This window comes from Dromaius novaehollandiae, chromosome 1, assembly GCF_036370855.1.
Source record: "Dromaius novaehollandiae isolate bDroNov1 chromosome 1, bDroNov1.hap1, whole genome shotgun sequence".
Lineage (NCBI taxonomy): Eukaryota > Metazoa > Chordata > Aves > Casuariiformes > Dromaiidae > Dromaius > Dromaius novaehollandiae.
Window position 1 is genome coordinate 40473909 of NC_088098.1, and position 15611 is coordinate 40489519.

The 15611-nt window shown below is 34.6% G+C and overlaps 1 protein-coding gene across 1 annotated transcript in view; it reads right to left on the reverse strand.

Annotated features, from left to right (window-relative positions):
- Window positions 1-1425: 1425 nt before the first annotated feature.
- PAWR (pro-apoptotic WT1 regulator) overlaps window positions 1426-15611 on the reverse strand; it is an 84710-nt gene continuing 70524 nt past the window's right edge. The window contains exons 5-7 of the mRNA XM_064509485.1: window positions 12646-12793; window positions 11157-11261; window positions 1426-6332 (exon numbers count right to left, since the gene is read on the reverse strand). Coding sequence (XP_064365555.1) covers window positions 6246-6332; window positions 11157-11261; window positions 12646-12793 — 340 coding nt within the window. The 3' untranslated portion in view covers window positions 1426-6245. The remainder of the gene's footprint in view (window positions 6333-11156; window positions 11262-12645; window positions 12794-15611) is intronic.

Below are 15611 nucleotides of genomic sequence, written 5' to 3' on the forward strand. Positions count from 1 at the left end.
GATTCCTGCCCAAATGCTTTCAATGTCAGCACCCTTCAGAGATCTATCTGTGGCATTCCTCCAAGGTTTCATTCTCATTTCTAATAGCTAGAGACTGATTTGAACCTTTATAAAACTTTTTACAGTGTTAACTATAGCTTTGGATCTTCTCAATATCCACATCAATATTCAATCCCTCTCAAAATTTCAGTAAGTTCTTGGCATCCCAAAACAAATTCCTACAGCAGCAGGTTCCACAGTGTAATTACTCATCAAATGAGAAAATTTTAGCATATAAAAGTTTGATGTCTGTTTAATAAAAGAAAAAACAAAAACAGAAAATGGTTTTACCTTATGGACATTGTTAAGCTTCACAGATACTACTTGAAGCTTCTAGTAAAACAAGGTAAACAGCAAGGTATCAAAATTGCGAAAGAAAAAAATGAAGAGATGGGCTATGAAATAAAAGAGCATCTGAAGGAAGACATAACGTAAGATCGGATAGTTACTGTATGGCAACTCCAGAAGAAGAACAGAACAGGCACTTATGTACTTGGACCTAAAACTTCCCAAGTAGACTGAATAAAGTCAAATGCCCAAAGCACAAACTAAGGAAGAAAATACTTCCAGATTTTAAAACCAAACAAAATCTGAAGGCCACTGGCCTTTTGCAAAGGAAGTCACTTGTAGGAGTAATAAATCCTGAACCAAATCTATGCAACATCTTAAAGTTAACTCTCTAAATGCAAATGTCCATAATATCCTACCCTAAGTAACCATGGTGTTGAATGCATGGTTTCATGCATTCATGTTCCAGGTTGTTTTCTTCAATCAATATTCTAAACTTTATAAAACTGTATCACAATTTATTTAATCTCCCTAGTGTTTACTGATGATCCACAGTATTGCTCTCTTGTTCTCTCTATTTCTAGTCTGTAGCAACGCACGAGGAGGAAGCTGTCTTTACTGATTCTGCCTGTGCAGGGAAAGCGAACATATACTTATATAGAAGTTTCAGAGATTAAATGCATTGTGAAGTCAATTCACTTAACCTGTGTACTACCACTGTAACATGCTTAATTCCCTTTTCCTGGGAAAAGCTAAACTTGAACTTTGAAGTATGAGAAAAGGCCATTTCCATCTGACTGACTGAAGGATAGTCATTAAGTTCCTGAAGGCAGAATGAGAGTAGAAAATTAGTACAGTGGAAGTGTGGGGATTTCTCTCGTGTGTGGGTGTACTTGAAGAATTGAATCTGAATACATACACGCACACATACACACACACATGTACATACATACGTGCATATATATATATGTGTACATATATATATAAAAATTCTAGCAGTTTGGGAGCTTCTCAGCACTGGTGACAAAGCCAGTTGTCAATCATTTTAGTCAGTCAATACAAATTGTCCTTTGAACGCAATAAAGTAGTCAGCCTGGATTAAAAAGAACTTTGTTTTATTTGGACAAAGGCACACAGTTTTTATTGTTAGGTTAAAGGCATATTTTTTACCTGCAATAGTAAATATCTCAACATCTTATTTTAAACTGATATTATCACAAATAATATCACAAGTAGTCAATGTTCAAAACTAAAATGGATATTTAGTTACTTACAGTTTAATGATGCTTCAACTTTTTAAATGCGTAAAATGGATATTTTTAAAAAATGACTCTGCATTACGATTACGAAATTATTTTGAGAGGAAAACTCAACTATCTCAACTTTTCAGAACAGAAAAATCACAACTAGCCATATCCCTGGACAAGAACAGTACATCAGAAATCTAGAAATAAAAGCAAAAAGGTTAAATTAACAAGGTAATGTACATCTGTGGCAGTACAAGGAGAAATGGTAGACAGAGATTAACTACAGTAAGTTAACATACTTGAACATCATGACTTCTACATCCAATACATATCAAAGTCCTTTATGTCTTGAATATATTTAAGTAGTTCTAAATAAAAGCCTAGTAACAGAAGCAGAAATGCTCCTTATGCAGGTATTGACACCAGAACGACTGACTCAAACAGATCTGTAGCGAACTTTCAGCAGATAACTTCCAAACTAAATTAAATGATAAGATCCAGAACTCATGTTTCATTTTTAGCTAAACTTTTAAAAATACTACAGAAGGTATTTTAACCTTAGAGTATTTTCTTTTATCTTCATTTCTTTTAGCTCCTTAGTCTCAGCAGATACTGATACCAGCACAAATTTCTTTTATTGTTTTTTATTTTTTAAGTTATGGCTTGTAATGCTAATTTCTCCTACTACAATGGTTATGTTTTGTATTAAAAATACCAGGTATTTATGATTATTAATACTGATGAGAATGGACTGACTCAACTGACATCTTCATAAAGGAGTCTCTGAACTCAAGAAATACTGATGCTCAGTAATGCGTTCATAGTATCTACAGTTATAATTCATGTGTTTGTTTACCAATAATCACCTTTCCACTTGGCGACTAATATTGATTTATTTCAATTAAGCTGGAAATAACCATGGCTGAACTGAGTGTACCTCTGCCCTCATAGCAAAGTTTTAAAAATAATTTGATCTTCAGTATCTCCACTGGTCTCTCTTATAGTAGGAAGTTTCCAAGTGGTAATGATTGCCAAGTGGTAATGATGGTTTCTGTTGATTGATCATTTTTTTCAAATGAACTAAAACCCCTACATCTTTTTTATTGCTTATGCCAATCACAAATCTTTCTACAGCTAACTCTCAGTACATCTGAATAAAAAACTTGACTAGATTATGCTTCCTACTTTGGAGTCCTTGATTTATTTTTTGTTATTCTCTTTTCCCACTCTACCCCTCAAATTCAGAGCCAATCTAAAGAAGAAATAATCTCTGAATGTATCAATAGAAATTTGGTAATTAACAAAGATTTTTCTTTTAAGATACAAAATATAGACTGCACTTTTCTGGTTAATACACACATCAAGTAACATCAAGCTTAATCATAGCAATCTAATTATTTAAAAATGGGAAAAGGGCAATTTTGGATTTCCTTGTAAAAATCATCAAAATTTATATACGGTTAATATTCTATTTTAGGGAATAAATCCCACAAAAATTAATGCATATTATCCATGGTAAAAGTATTTCTGCACTATTTTAATCTTCAGCTCTGGACACAGCATCTGTTTTCTATACAACAATATGTGACCATCATTTTTATGATCAAAACAGGTATTACACATATCATTCATTATTAAAGCATCTTGAAAAAAATTTCTGTCATATTAGTTTGGCCAATCGAGATACTTTTCTGTTTAAACTTCCTAGATGACCCAGGTTTCCAAGAAACACAGATGCTAGATCCTGTGCAGTTTGGTCCAAATTGTAAGTTCAGAAATTTTCAAGAGATTTACCCATACAGTTAATATTGCATAGCAATCCAAAAAAGTGCTAGCAAATTAATTTAGCCTAGTTATGGAAATACCCAGATTCATTAAGGAAATATATAGCCTTCCCCAGTAAGGTGGGTTCCCACTTGCCTAAGTAGTGTCTCTGCTTTAAAATTACTCAATTAAGAACAATCAAGGTGTTGAACTAAAGAGCAAGTGGACATGGGTTAGCAAATTGCTGGCAGGGTAATTAAACCCCTTCAAATCACCTAAGAAAAAAACCTTACTCTATGCTTGAGCTTGACTATAAGGATACTCTAATGAAATAAAAACATAATGGCAAGTAATGACTAGATGATTATTAATAGTCTACATATGTATTTTTTTCCCTAGAAACTACTAAATTTCTCCCCTAGAGCTGATAAGTTACAATTAATTTTTTATTATTGAAATACTTCTTTCCCCGAAACTCTCTAAATCTTAAGCAATGTCAGCAGAAGTATTGTATTTCAAGATCCCATCTGTGGGAATTTTTAAGCTCATGAAGAGGTTTTTTTAAGAGTTTTTTTTTATATCTGTATAGTAATACAGAACAACATTAATGTCCTGAGGTACTTTCTCTGTGAGTTCTCACAGTCCCTTTGTTCACATATTTTAGCTGAAGCATTACTCTTTTCAAATATTTGGAAACTTCCTTTGACCTTACCTCTTCATGGTAGGGTATCATAAGTGCTTCTGCCATGAGATAAATATTCCCATCATCTAGACGTCTAGGTTAAAAAGGGAATTCTAATTTTGGAATTTCTGCTGCTAAGCTTTAGTCAATATGCATGCAAACCAAGAAGAGGAAACATGATGACAAGTAATTCATGTTTATTTTCTTTGTTTCATTGTCCTTTGGGTTAAAATGTATATGAAATACAGTTTATAACACATCTCATGTACAGTTCTGTATTAATATCTGTTCTGCATTAATATCTGTCTGTAGATGTTTTAATGTCTCATTTCCTTGATGATACTCCAATGTTTCACTCCTCATGCCTTAAATCTGTAAGTACATTTCCTATCTAGTACACATAGAAGAAAATCACAATTTTCCAATGAAAGTTTCATATTTACTAAGAATGTATAATCTCAATGAAATTTATTTTTTATGACTTTAAATTTCTGATTTTATGAAAGTGATAAATTAAGGGAGTTGTTACTGCTTGACTAATACTGAAAGCCATATTCAGTGGTGAATACCATAGTTTAGAAGGCCTATGCAAAATCTTTACACCATTTAAATCACTGTATTAAGGTTCTAAATGATCTCCTATAGGATCTCTTCCACTGTGAAAGAAAACCTCAAGGGTTCCTGGAACACAAGCGTCTTGTAAAGTCTCCTCCTTATTAGAATATACGAATCTAGAATAACCTAGCCTATATTCAAAAATATCCAATGTGTACTATTAATTCCTGGATTTGAGGTTTAAGAATTTCTTATACTCATTAAATAGAAACTATGGAAGCAACTGGCAAATCTTAGATGACCATCATCACTATATATTTAAGTTGCCCTTAAGTTTTAAGGTAACGAAAACTAAACACATGCCATTTTCCAACACTGAGCTTCAAAATCATCAAGAAAAAAGCCTACAAAATGATTTCACTTCTGGTCTCCTGACTCAAATGACTTCGGTATTTTATTCAGATTAGGGATGAAATGTGTGCTGTATTAACATGAAATAAAGTACATCATATCTCAGCCTAACAAGAATTTTAAGGAGAGAATTATTCACTGAAGTCCATGGTTTATGTATAAAGAAAATTTTGTGTACTATCATACTATAATAGAATCAGTGTATCAACGTAAGTGGTTTGTAACATCTAAAACAGGCACTTTTAAAACACCCTGTTAGTTTAAAATCATGGATAAAAGGTTTTTTTAAAACCATTTGCTATTCCAAAAGGGCATGAATCACTTGTACTCCTCTCTTGTTATATACACAAATTTTGACCCAGCTTAAAAAATGAAAACATAAAAAACTCACATTGATTATGATCACTACAAATTTTAAGAAGACAGATTTAAATAAAAGTGTATTGCAAAAGTGTCTTTGCAAAAATGAAAGCTCCAGGCTTTGTATTCTCAACACACCAAAAAAAACTTATTGTTTGATAGAAAACTTGCATTTCATTGCCAAAGCAAAAGCTTTAAGATAAACTACAGTGCACAACTTCAATATGATTCTAAGAACTCATTAATGCTGATACTGCAGGTGATATATTGGTTTTCTTTTTTTAAATAAAACCTCCCCCTCCTGCCAGAATACTGTTATACAGAAAAAAAGCTACTTTCTACTATTATCAGTCTTTCAGATATGGTAAAAAAACCTCAACATACAAGAGTTTTTAGAGCAAGTAATCAATCTGCAAAATGTTATACATCAGTAATAAGGCATCCACTTTACAGCTGCTTAAACAAAAAAAGAAATAGTTCCCAAAATATATATTTTGGATCTGTGTAAACAAAGCTTATATCTATTGCTTCCATTCATTCAAAAAATATACACCCACATAGACTGAAAGTGATCTTGGTGCTATGAATTTTAAACTAATGTAATTTATCCAGATGTAATCTGAAGATACAAAACCCAAATAATTTTGAATTTAGTATTTTGAAATATGTCAAAATTGTTATTCTCCTTTGAAAAGAAAGTTTAAAATATACCCCCAAATTGATGCCATTTCATTGAATGAAGAAGAAAGTATTATGAAAATAAACATCCATCTGGTTTCCTAATAATAAATATAAAGACAGTTATTTTAACATACTGCAACATAGGAAGTATTACTATATTGACCTTAACGTTCAATCAGTAGTTTTAAAAAATCTTTCCTCATTGAGGCTTGAATCTTCTACCTTGTCAGCTGTCCAACAACTTTTAACAGGGTTTTATTTTCTTGCTTCAATTGTTCGTTTTCATCTTCTATATCATCTAGGTCCTGTGAAAGGAAAAAGGAAAATAAAATAAAACATTTCTCAGAACATAAACATAAGCTCTCAGTTAGTAGCTGCAGGAATTTAGCACCTTAGCTCTAATATCAAGAAGATATGGCGTACTGAAAGATGGGGAATTAGAGTTTCATAGTAGCTACCCTTAAATCTTCTAAAACCTGCATTTTTGATCTGTTACCATAATTACAAAACATTAATATTATATTCCCATGTATAAGCACCTTTAAATGGAAACATATAATCAAAACTGGAGCCACAGAAGGAACAAATGCAACAGGAAACCAAAATAGGATGGATGTGATTATTTTATTGGCATATGCCTAGAGTGTACTAGTCAGCCATTGCTTCTGCTCCCCAGACTGTGCTTGTCTGCAACAATTACACTTGCACATACACATCATTACTTACTATGGCAATAAGGTTTGCTTTGTGTTCTAAATTAAATATAAAAAAATTCAGGAAAAGTCCTGCTCCCCATTTTTCAATTTTCTATTAGAAAAAAATTAAAAGGTATATTGTACCTTCTATCTAAACTGCTACCAAGTGCTTAAAATAGATGACTTCTATCTCAGATGTCCTTCCCTCTTCCACCAATGACTGTACTTAAACTGTCCCTTCATTTCTTGACTTCCTACCAAGTCTTTTCAGGTCTTCCAACTGAAAACCAGTGAACTTGGCTGTTGCTATATGCAATATTTCAGTCAATATAGTTTTACTGTATAAAGAACATGAAAGAAACAGAACAAGAAATAAAAACTGAATAAAATAAAGGAGTGATCCCAGGGAGACCATTTTAAGGAGGAAAACGGCAGGCAGGCAAAGGAGACAGACCAGGATTGTGATCAGAGATTTTAGCTGCCTTTGTATTGAAGTCTGCAAACCCCTACTGTTGCCATGCTAAATTAAATATAAAACAGTAGTAGGGAGAAGATACTCCCTCTCTTGAGCCTTTAATTTGTTAAATGGTATTTGACATAAGGAGTTATTTCCTTGTTTCTTTTTAGGAGGGTCATTCCAAAAGCGCACTTTAGAGACTTTAGAGACTTTTAAAATTGATACTATGATTCCAAAAGTCTCTTCAGTTTGTCAGTTAAAGCATGTATTTGGTGATTTGGCAATTGGTGCCCAAATCCATACTGCAATACCTTTGCAATTACTCTTTTGTTTTGGTAATGTGCAAAAAAGAAATTACTAGTATAAACTTCTCTTTGCCTGACGTAAGTAATATTGCATCACAGTACAGATGGCTTCCAGGAATAGTATTTAACTATTCTGAAAGTTACAGATAAAAGTGACTTAAACATCTACTCAGACAAAAGTTATGATAAAACAAGTCACTGTAATTACAGTTTATGATGTAATTGTGAGAAACTTACTTTGTTTTCTCTCTTGTGCAGTTCAGGTCAATAGCACAGCACTGGGAAATAATCAGATGGAAGGGACAATACTTTTCCAATAAAATAATAATTTTTCAGTTCTGTACACATAATACTGTGTTTGAGCTCGCTGTTAAGCTAGCCATTAGATGCTGATGACCTAATTAAAGCCTGTTTAAAGGGCTTTTGCTGCTTAAAGGGCATCTTAAATTTACTCAAAATAAAATACAAAGTTTTTTGAAATGTCTATACTGCAAGAATAACATTCCAAAGATTACTCCAAGCAAGAGTTTCTTGAATATGAGCCAGTAATAATAAGGAACTGCACTTTAAATATCTATGGAAATAATGGGTTGATATGTGTTTTTTGCCAGTCTGGAATTTGAAGTTTCTTATTCAAAATTGCAATCCTAATTTATTTTATATTTTTAGTAAAAAAGGGATACAATGGCAGGAAGCTTGGACTTCAAATACCAAAGGAATCAATGACTACACAACTGACGCTAATCGGCTTGTAAATCCTCACTGACAGACTCTCTCCAAACACACATCTAACTATCACATCTCAGTGAGGTCAGACATGACCCAGCGTAAACCACTCAACAGTTTAACTTGGCTTACAAATATTTAAATGTACTGAGATGCCTTTCTCTTCAGACATTTGAGGCTTTTATAAATCAATTATCCCTTTCTTTTGAAAAAGGTGGTAGACATAATTTAAGCAGCTAATCTACTGGAATGAAATAAAGCCATTCATGGCAGAAAGCCTTTTCTGCTTCTGAATATAAATGCCATTCATGTTCTTTAAGTTTCTCTGTGATGTCCTGACTGATCTCAGTAAAATACTTATCTTAAAGTAAAACATGATTTACTTACAATGAGAAAAAGTCTGCCAAGTTTTCAGAATTCTTGGAAAAAATGTTTTTCAGGGGTAACATGAGATCTTTGCCAGCAAAAGATACATCTGTGGACCACGTGGACTGACTAAAACCTGTAGAAGCGTTTATTTGAATGTAAGCCTTACCCATGCACAGCATTGAGCAGTCAGAAAGCTATGCAACACAACAGGCATCTTAAGAAGTTATTTAGGCTCTTTAAAATTATTTCCATGTCTGTGTAACCTAATATGCAATAACAGCACTTTTTGCTGAAGGGAAAAGACAGTACCCTGAATGTCCACGTTAAATTTCAAGATCTCCACTGAGGTTCCTTACCAGTGAAGCTTTTAAAGGACTTCTCCATGAACTATGGAGAGTTTAGCTAGCAGAGCATCCCTTTATCTGAACAGAAGGCTGAGGATCACAATCATTTCTCCAAACTAAGCATCCCATCCTGATGGAGGTCTAAAGAATAATGTTCTACAAAGAACAGATGGATGTCCAAGTGCTGGCTGTCATGATCATGACCTCAGTTATGATGATAAATCTTACGCAAATATAATGATTGCCACATTAACTTCCATGCGCTTCTCTCATGAGAATGATATATTATTAATAATGGGTAGAGAAATTATATATTAAGCTCTCTTCCTTCCAAATCCACATGGATAGCCACTATAAAAGCAGTCAAAAATCCAACAACTATTATAAAAGGAGGTAAAACCATATCTGTTTTAATAGAAGTATCATTTGAGACACATTGGTTTCAAATTTTGATAAGATTAGTTTTTATACTAGTCATAAAGTTAAAAGGCAGCTATTTCATTCTTAAGAAAAGCCAGTACATAAACACTTGTACTGCAATAAAGCTACCAGATGACACTAAGATAAATGCTGACTGATGGAGAAAAAAAATTAAGAAAACTTTCTCTTCTGTATTTAAAGTGAGGGTACAGAGGAAGTAGTGATAAGATGGCTTCATATATCTCACTGAAAGATACATTTTTAGTCATTTTAAAATAAAGAGGTTTTAAAATAAAGAATCTTTTTTTTGGAAGGACTAAATACTGTTTTATGTTTTCTTTAACACCATAAGCAGAAATTGCCATCATACTTCAATGCAGGCAATGCACAGGCTCTGACTTTACTATGAATCATCAAAGATCATCTCCCTTCTGACATCTGATGGATTTTATTGAGGACGTCATCCTTCAGATATAGCAAGAAAAGAAACATTATTTCTGGAACTCTTCTGGGTTCTTTTAGGAACCACCATGGTCCTAAACCACAAGCTTTCAGTGATTTTGATTCTTTTGATTTGTTGTTTCTGACCTCTGAGTCAGGAAGTCAGGTGTGACTGGCAGTATTAAGTAGTTTTCCCATCCATTGTGTAGAAGGAATGAACAGCTTCCTTGGCCATCAGCTTAGATGTGACAGATTCTTTGCAGAATGGAATGCCATAAAGACCAATTCCCCAATTAAAACAGAAACCTCCCCAAACAGACAATAGTTATCTATCCTACACAATAATTTCCAACTTTCTTTATAAAAACAAATGAAATATATCTATTTCTGAATGATCTTATCAGCTCCTTTAGTCATGTGCATTCTTCTGCAAACCTATGAACACGTTGTCCTACTTTGTTACAAATGAATAATGCAAAATGAAAAGTTTAGCACTATGTACACGGAACTGTCTCCTTTCACTGCTGGACTGACCAAAGCCAGTTCTGAATTTTTACAAGATCTGCATTAGACTAGTAGAAGCATATTCCCCTGGTATGTCCAGGCTCTGCACTGGACAGGCTCTGTCAAGGAGTGCAAGGTAAGGTCACTAATGTGTTTTAGAAAAGAACTCCAGAAAAGAACTTACAACTGGGCAAACTTGAACTTCTTAAAATTAGTATCTTATACTAACTTATCCCACTCCTATGCATGCCTCACTCTTCTACCCTTCTTCTCCTGCCTACACACCTTGAATGAGTGCTGCTGGTTCAGTACCCTGCCCCATGTCTTGTTCTGCCTTTAGTTGGGGATGAACAACTGAGTATGAGAATATGTGTCAGAGTATTAAGCACTTAGACGCTCAAAAATCTTTCTAAGATTACCTAAACTATTATTACTAAATAGAATAGAATAAATTAAAATGAAATGAAAGCTATAACAACTTTATCTAAAAAAAGTCCTCGGAAAAAATTTAATGAGAAAACTATCAAAAACTGAACATAATTGCCTGGTATGCTATTTACTGAATAGGGAAAGAAGAGGTAGCAAACACCACATGCTTCTTCTACAAACACTTATAGCAACAGGAAATTCAGATACTCCAATCACACAGCTTCTAGAACTGTACCCACTAATGACGATAAACAGAAGCCACCTAGGAAAAACAGAGTTTATTTATGCTTTTCAGGAAAAGTTAAATATGTACAAAATATGCTCTACTTAATTCTCTTCTGACCTTGCCTAGTGGATATGGGCTAGTAAAGAAGAGCACAGAGAATGCAGAACCTTTTATCCTTTTTATACAGCACCACATAGGAAAATATATGCTTACTCTGTTTAATAAATCAATTTCTTCCTTCAGCTTCACAATCAGCTCCTCTTTGTCCTGTGTAATCTTCATTAATCTCACATTTTCCTGTCTCTCCTTTGCAAGTTCCTAAAGAAGAACATGTACTGAAGTCCCAAACAGAATAGGTTGTTTGAAAAGAGACAATTTTAAGTTATTACTATTAAAAAAACACTTACCTGTAATTCCTCTTTTACAGGAAGTCAAGCCCACAGATACATTTCAAGGAGCTAATGAGTCACATGTCTAGGACAATATTTTACCCACAGTAAACCTCTGATAATTTCCAGATATAATGTTTTAATTAATTTCCAACTTAAGCATGAATGCAAAATTGGATTGGTGCCCAAAAGAGAAATAAGTAAATTTAAGGTCTCAGCTTCCAAACTTGTCATATTGTATTTTTCTTTAGGACACAGAATTTTGTTTTAGATTGTGGTTAACGAGGAAATGAAGACTCACTGTAAGATCTGTGGGCTTGAATATGAGGGAAAAAAATGAAACATTTCACATGAGACATTTACACCTTAGGAATTCAGCAAACCAGGACTCAGGATACTGAAAAAAAGCACTGAAATCTTCCTCTGTTTTCTGTGCTATTGGCAATGAAATTATTTTGGAAGGAAGCTGATTTGGAAAAGGTGATTACAGAGCATTTTGCTCAAATAAGGCTTCCCTAAATCTTAAAAAAAATGGTAATTTCTAAAGAATATGCTTTATTTTCATCCTTTCCAAAAATAAGGTCTATCCAAATTGTGTTAACTCAGCAACTTTCATCCATAAGGATTCAAAGATATTTGGGAAGTTACATACAAAAATCCATTTCAGAAGAAGAAAGAGGGGTTAGTAATAGATTACAGAGATGACATGTTTCACAAAAACTGCTCTAGGTGAAAAACTCAGCTTTAACATTATTACGTTTTCCCAAAATCATTTATATGAAAAACTTCTAAAATAATGAAAAAAAATTTTTTTAATATATTTGAGTTGCTTAAAATTTCAATGAACAGCCAGATAACAAATTTTATAACACTTCAGTATATTAAAATTTGCCAAACAAGAAGTAGATAAGAAGTACACTTGCTTATTTTCTGAACAATCAGTGAGTCAACCCACCTCCTCCCACCACTCCCCCAAAAGTTATTTGCAGAGTGTTGGTGTGTTAAAAGGCAAGTACGAGAAAGACACAGAACACAGCTGGCTCTACGCACATTACCTTTACCTCAGCTGTTCCTTGCTTATACACCAAATCAAAACTAAACATTTATGATGATTAAAAAGTTCATATTCTTCTCGCTCTAATTCTTTATACATTTTTGTAGCCATAAATATTTGTCAAGTATATAGCAAGTATATAGTATATAATATCAAGTATTTAGCACCACTTATATATATTTTACTTAGTATTTCCCCACTGAGTTTGAAAGATACTTTATTTCAGAGGTATACTGCTTGGAAATAAGTTGGTACTTACTCTTTCGAGTTCCTCAATCCTCTTTTCCAAAGCATTACTTGGTACAGAATTCCCAGAAGAATTTGCGTCCCTGCTGTATCTGCTATATGTTGTCCTCTCTGTTCGGGAATATCTGTTTGCAACATCATCTTCTGGTACATTAGGTGTGCTACAAAAATAAAGAAGAAAGCAGACACCCATACATTTAATAAAATGGTTGTGGAAGGAACAATTATAGAGTGCTCTCCAAGTTACTCAGTAAGTAAGTCTAAACTGCAGAGCACTTATTTCACAGCTCTTGTGTTATTCAGAACTCACTTAATTCACTGCCTCAAAGAGTCATGCACTAGACTATCTCAAGATACAACCAATATCAGTATCATTTCCTTATGAATGAATGTTGGAGCTTATAATTTTCCTAGAGCAGTATTTTAGAGTACTCTGCCTGCTTTGTTCTCTATGAAACCTTTTCTGGCCAGGGTAATTTAAGCAGCACATATGAATTTGCTGTAAAAAAGCTTTTGATCATCTCTACCGCTGAATACATACCAGAGAAGGTCAGCAACTCTTTTGCCTGAAAATAATCTGAATTAAGATGAATCAATATTTGGGTTAAAGACATGACAGTTTTGAAGCCATATCTGATCTGAGTTATTGCAACTACACAGATCCATTCATTGAGTTATATTAGCAGCTCTGAAGAGTTAGCGTTTCTCATTCTAGATTCCAGCACGAAAGAAATCTTATTTGCTTTACATCCTCATTGGAGGCACTAATCTAAGAACACTGGAATTGTTTAATTCAGTGAAATATTCAGGAGACGTATGACCTGAACTGTCAAAGCAAAATGCTCGGCAAAATCTCATCTACAGAGCAACTGGTTGTTTAGTACATTTTGTAAGTCTTCAGAAGAAAGCGGTGACCTGCTTTTTTGATCAGTGATTATGAAATTTACACTAAGAGCCACAGACAAAAGAAAATGTTAATTTCTGTTTTCTAGAAATAAAAAGGCTACCTGAAGGTCACCTTGAAATAGCTGCATTTCTGTGTTGTGTTGCAAGGAACAGATCAAGAATACGAAATTCATCAACAGAATTCGATTAAAGCCAGGTTACTAGCACTGTGGGAGAAAACAGCACGAAATACTTGGACTGATACTCCTCAAATTAAAAAAAAAAAATTACCTACTCATCACTTCAGGATTAAGGAACATTCTTCTTGGATAAGGAAACTTGGGAAGAACATCAGATATAAAAGCAGCCAAGAGCAGAAGCAATGAAAGAAAAGAAAGGGCTAAAGCTTGTGCCCTTACATTCAGTGAAAGAATTCCCTACACAGCAGTTCTAGTACATCCACATCCAGGTCTGGTGAATGACCTGAAGCTTATTAGACATTAATGAAATAAAATGGAAAAGTGTGCATGTGGTGTGTGACACCATGATTTTTGTTGGAAAATGTCAAGGTGCTAGGTAGTTACTGAGAAAGCCTCTCTCTAACGAAAATATTCTAATGTCATGGGGGTTTTTTGAGGGGTGGGGAGGACGAGGGGAAGTCCCCTCTCTGGATATCCAAGTGGTCCATGAATCACATACGCAGTTCCAGCAGGCAGCAGACTCCTTGACTGCTCATGATGAAAAAAACCAAAAGTCTATGATCTGAGAAGGAAGATGCAGCTGGTTAATGGCTTATGAGTTGTCCCAAGGAAGTAATATGCTCCCTGATTCCCTGCTCCGGTGACACCCAGGAGCCAATTGTGTGGTATCCTGCATCACTGTATGAAGGGCATACACTGCAGAAGCCAAATCAAAAAGATGATATCAGTATATAGGACTAATTGTAAAAACAGAGACCTATGAAGTTGATGGCTAGAATCATTCACTGAAATGACAGAATGCTATGTTAAAAGCCTTGGGTGGACAAAGTATCTTTCTGCATAATCCCCAAAGACTGTCTTCCTAGTCTTCCTAGAGGGGGGGAGGGTAGGAGAAGGACTTTTGAAAAAAACATCTTCAGTGAACATTATCCTTGACATAAGACCAGTGGCTAAAGAACAACATCAATATTGTTTAAAAGATAAATATCTTTCAGAAACATGAAAAGCTTTCAACACATGAATATTGTAATTACTGAAGGTAAATTTTAGATGAAGTTTATCACAAACATTATGTTCCACTCTTAAAATAGAAATGGACCATTTCAGGTTTCATTTATACAATAAATAGGATTACAGAATAATTCAGCTTAGAAGGAACATCAGGAGGTCTCTAGTCCAACTATTTGCTCAAAGAAGGATCAGCTATGAGACCAGGTTGCTCAGCCCTTTATCCAGGCGAGTCGTGAAATGGGTGGAGACTTTTCAGGACAACCTGTTCCAATACTTGATTGCCCTACTTAGTTAAAAAGCTTTTCCTTTTAACAAATCAGAAACTCTCATTTCAATTTCTGCCGTTTGTGTCTTGTCCTCCCACCATGCAAAACTGTAAAGAGCCTGGCTCTGTCTTCTTGACAGTTTCCTTGTAGGTGTTCGAAGCCTGTTTGTAGGTCCCTCTAAGTTTTCTCCTCTCCAGGCTAAAACAAGCCTAGTTCCCTCAGCCTCTCCTCATATGCCATGTGCTTCCAGCCCCTGCACCATCTTGGTGGCTCTCCGCTGAACTTGCTCCAGATCAGTGTACTTAATACACGGAGGACCAAGACTAGATGCAGTATTCTAGATGCAGTCTAACAAGGAATAAAGGAAGATAAAAACTTCCCTCAATCTACTGGCTGTGCCCACTTCATACAGCTGAAGATGCTGTTAATCTTCTTTGCTGCCAGGTCACGGCTACCTCACATTCAGCTTGCCATCTACCACAACTCCCAGCTTCTTTTCAACCGAGCTGCTCTCCAGCCAGTCAGTCAGTCCCCAGCCTTTATCCTTGCTGGAGCATCTTCTTTCCCAAGTACAGGACTTGGCATTGGTCCTTGCTGAATTTCATAATATTCCTGTC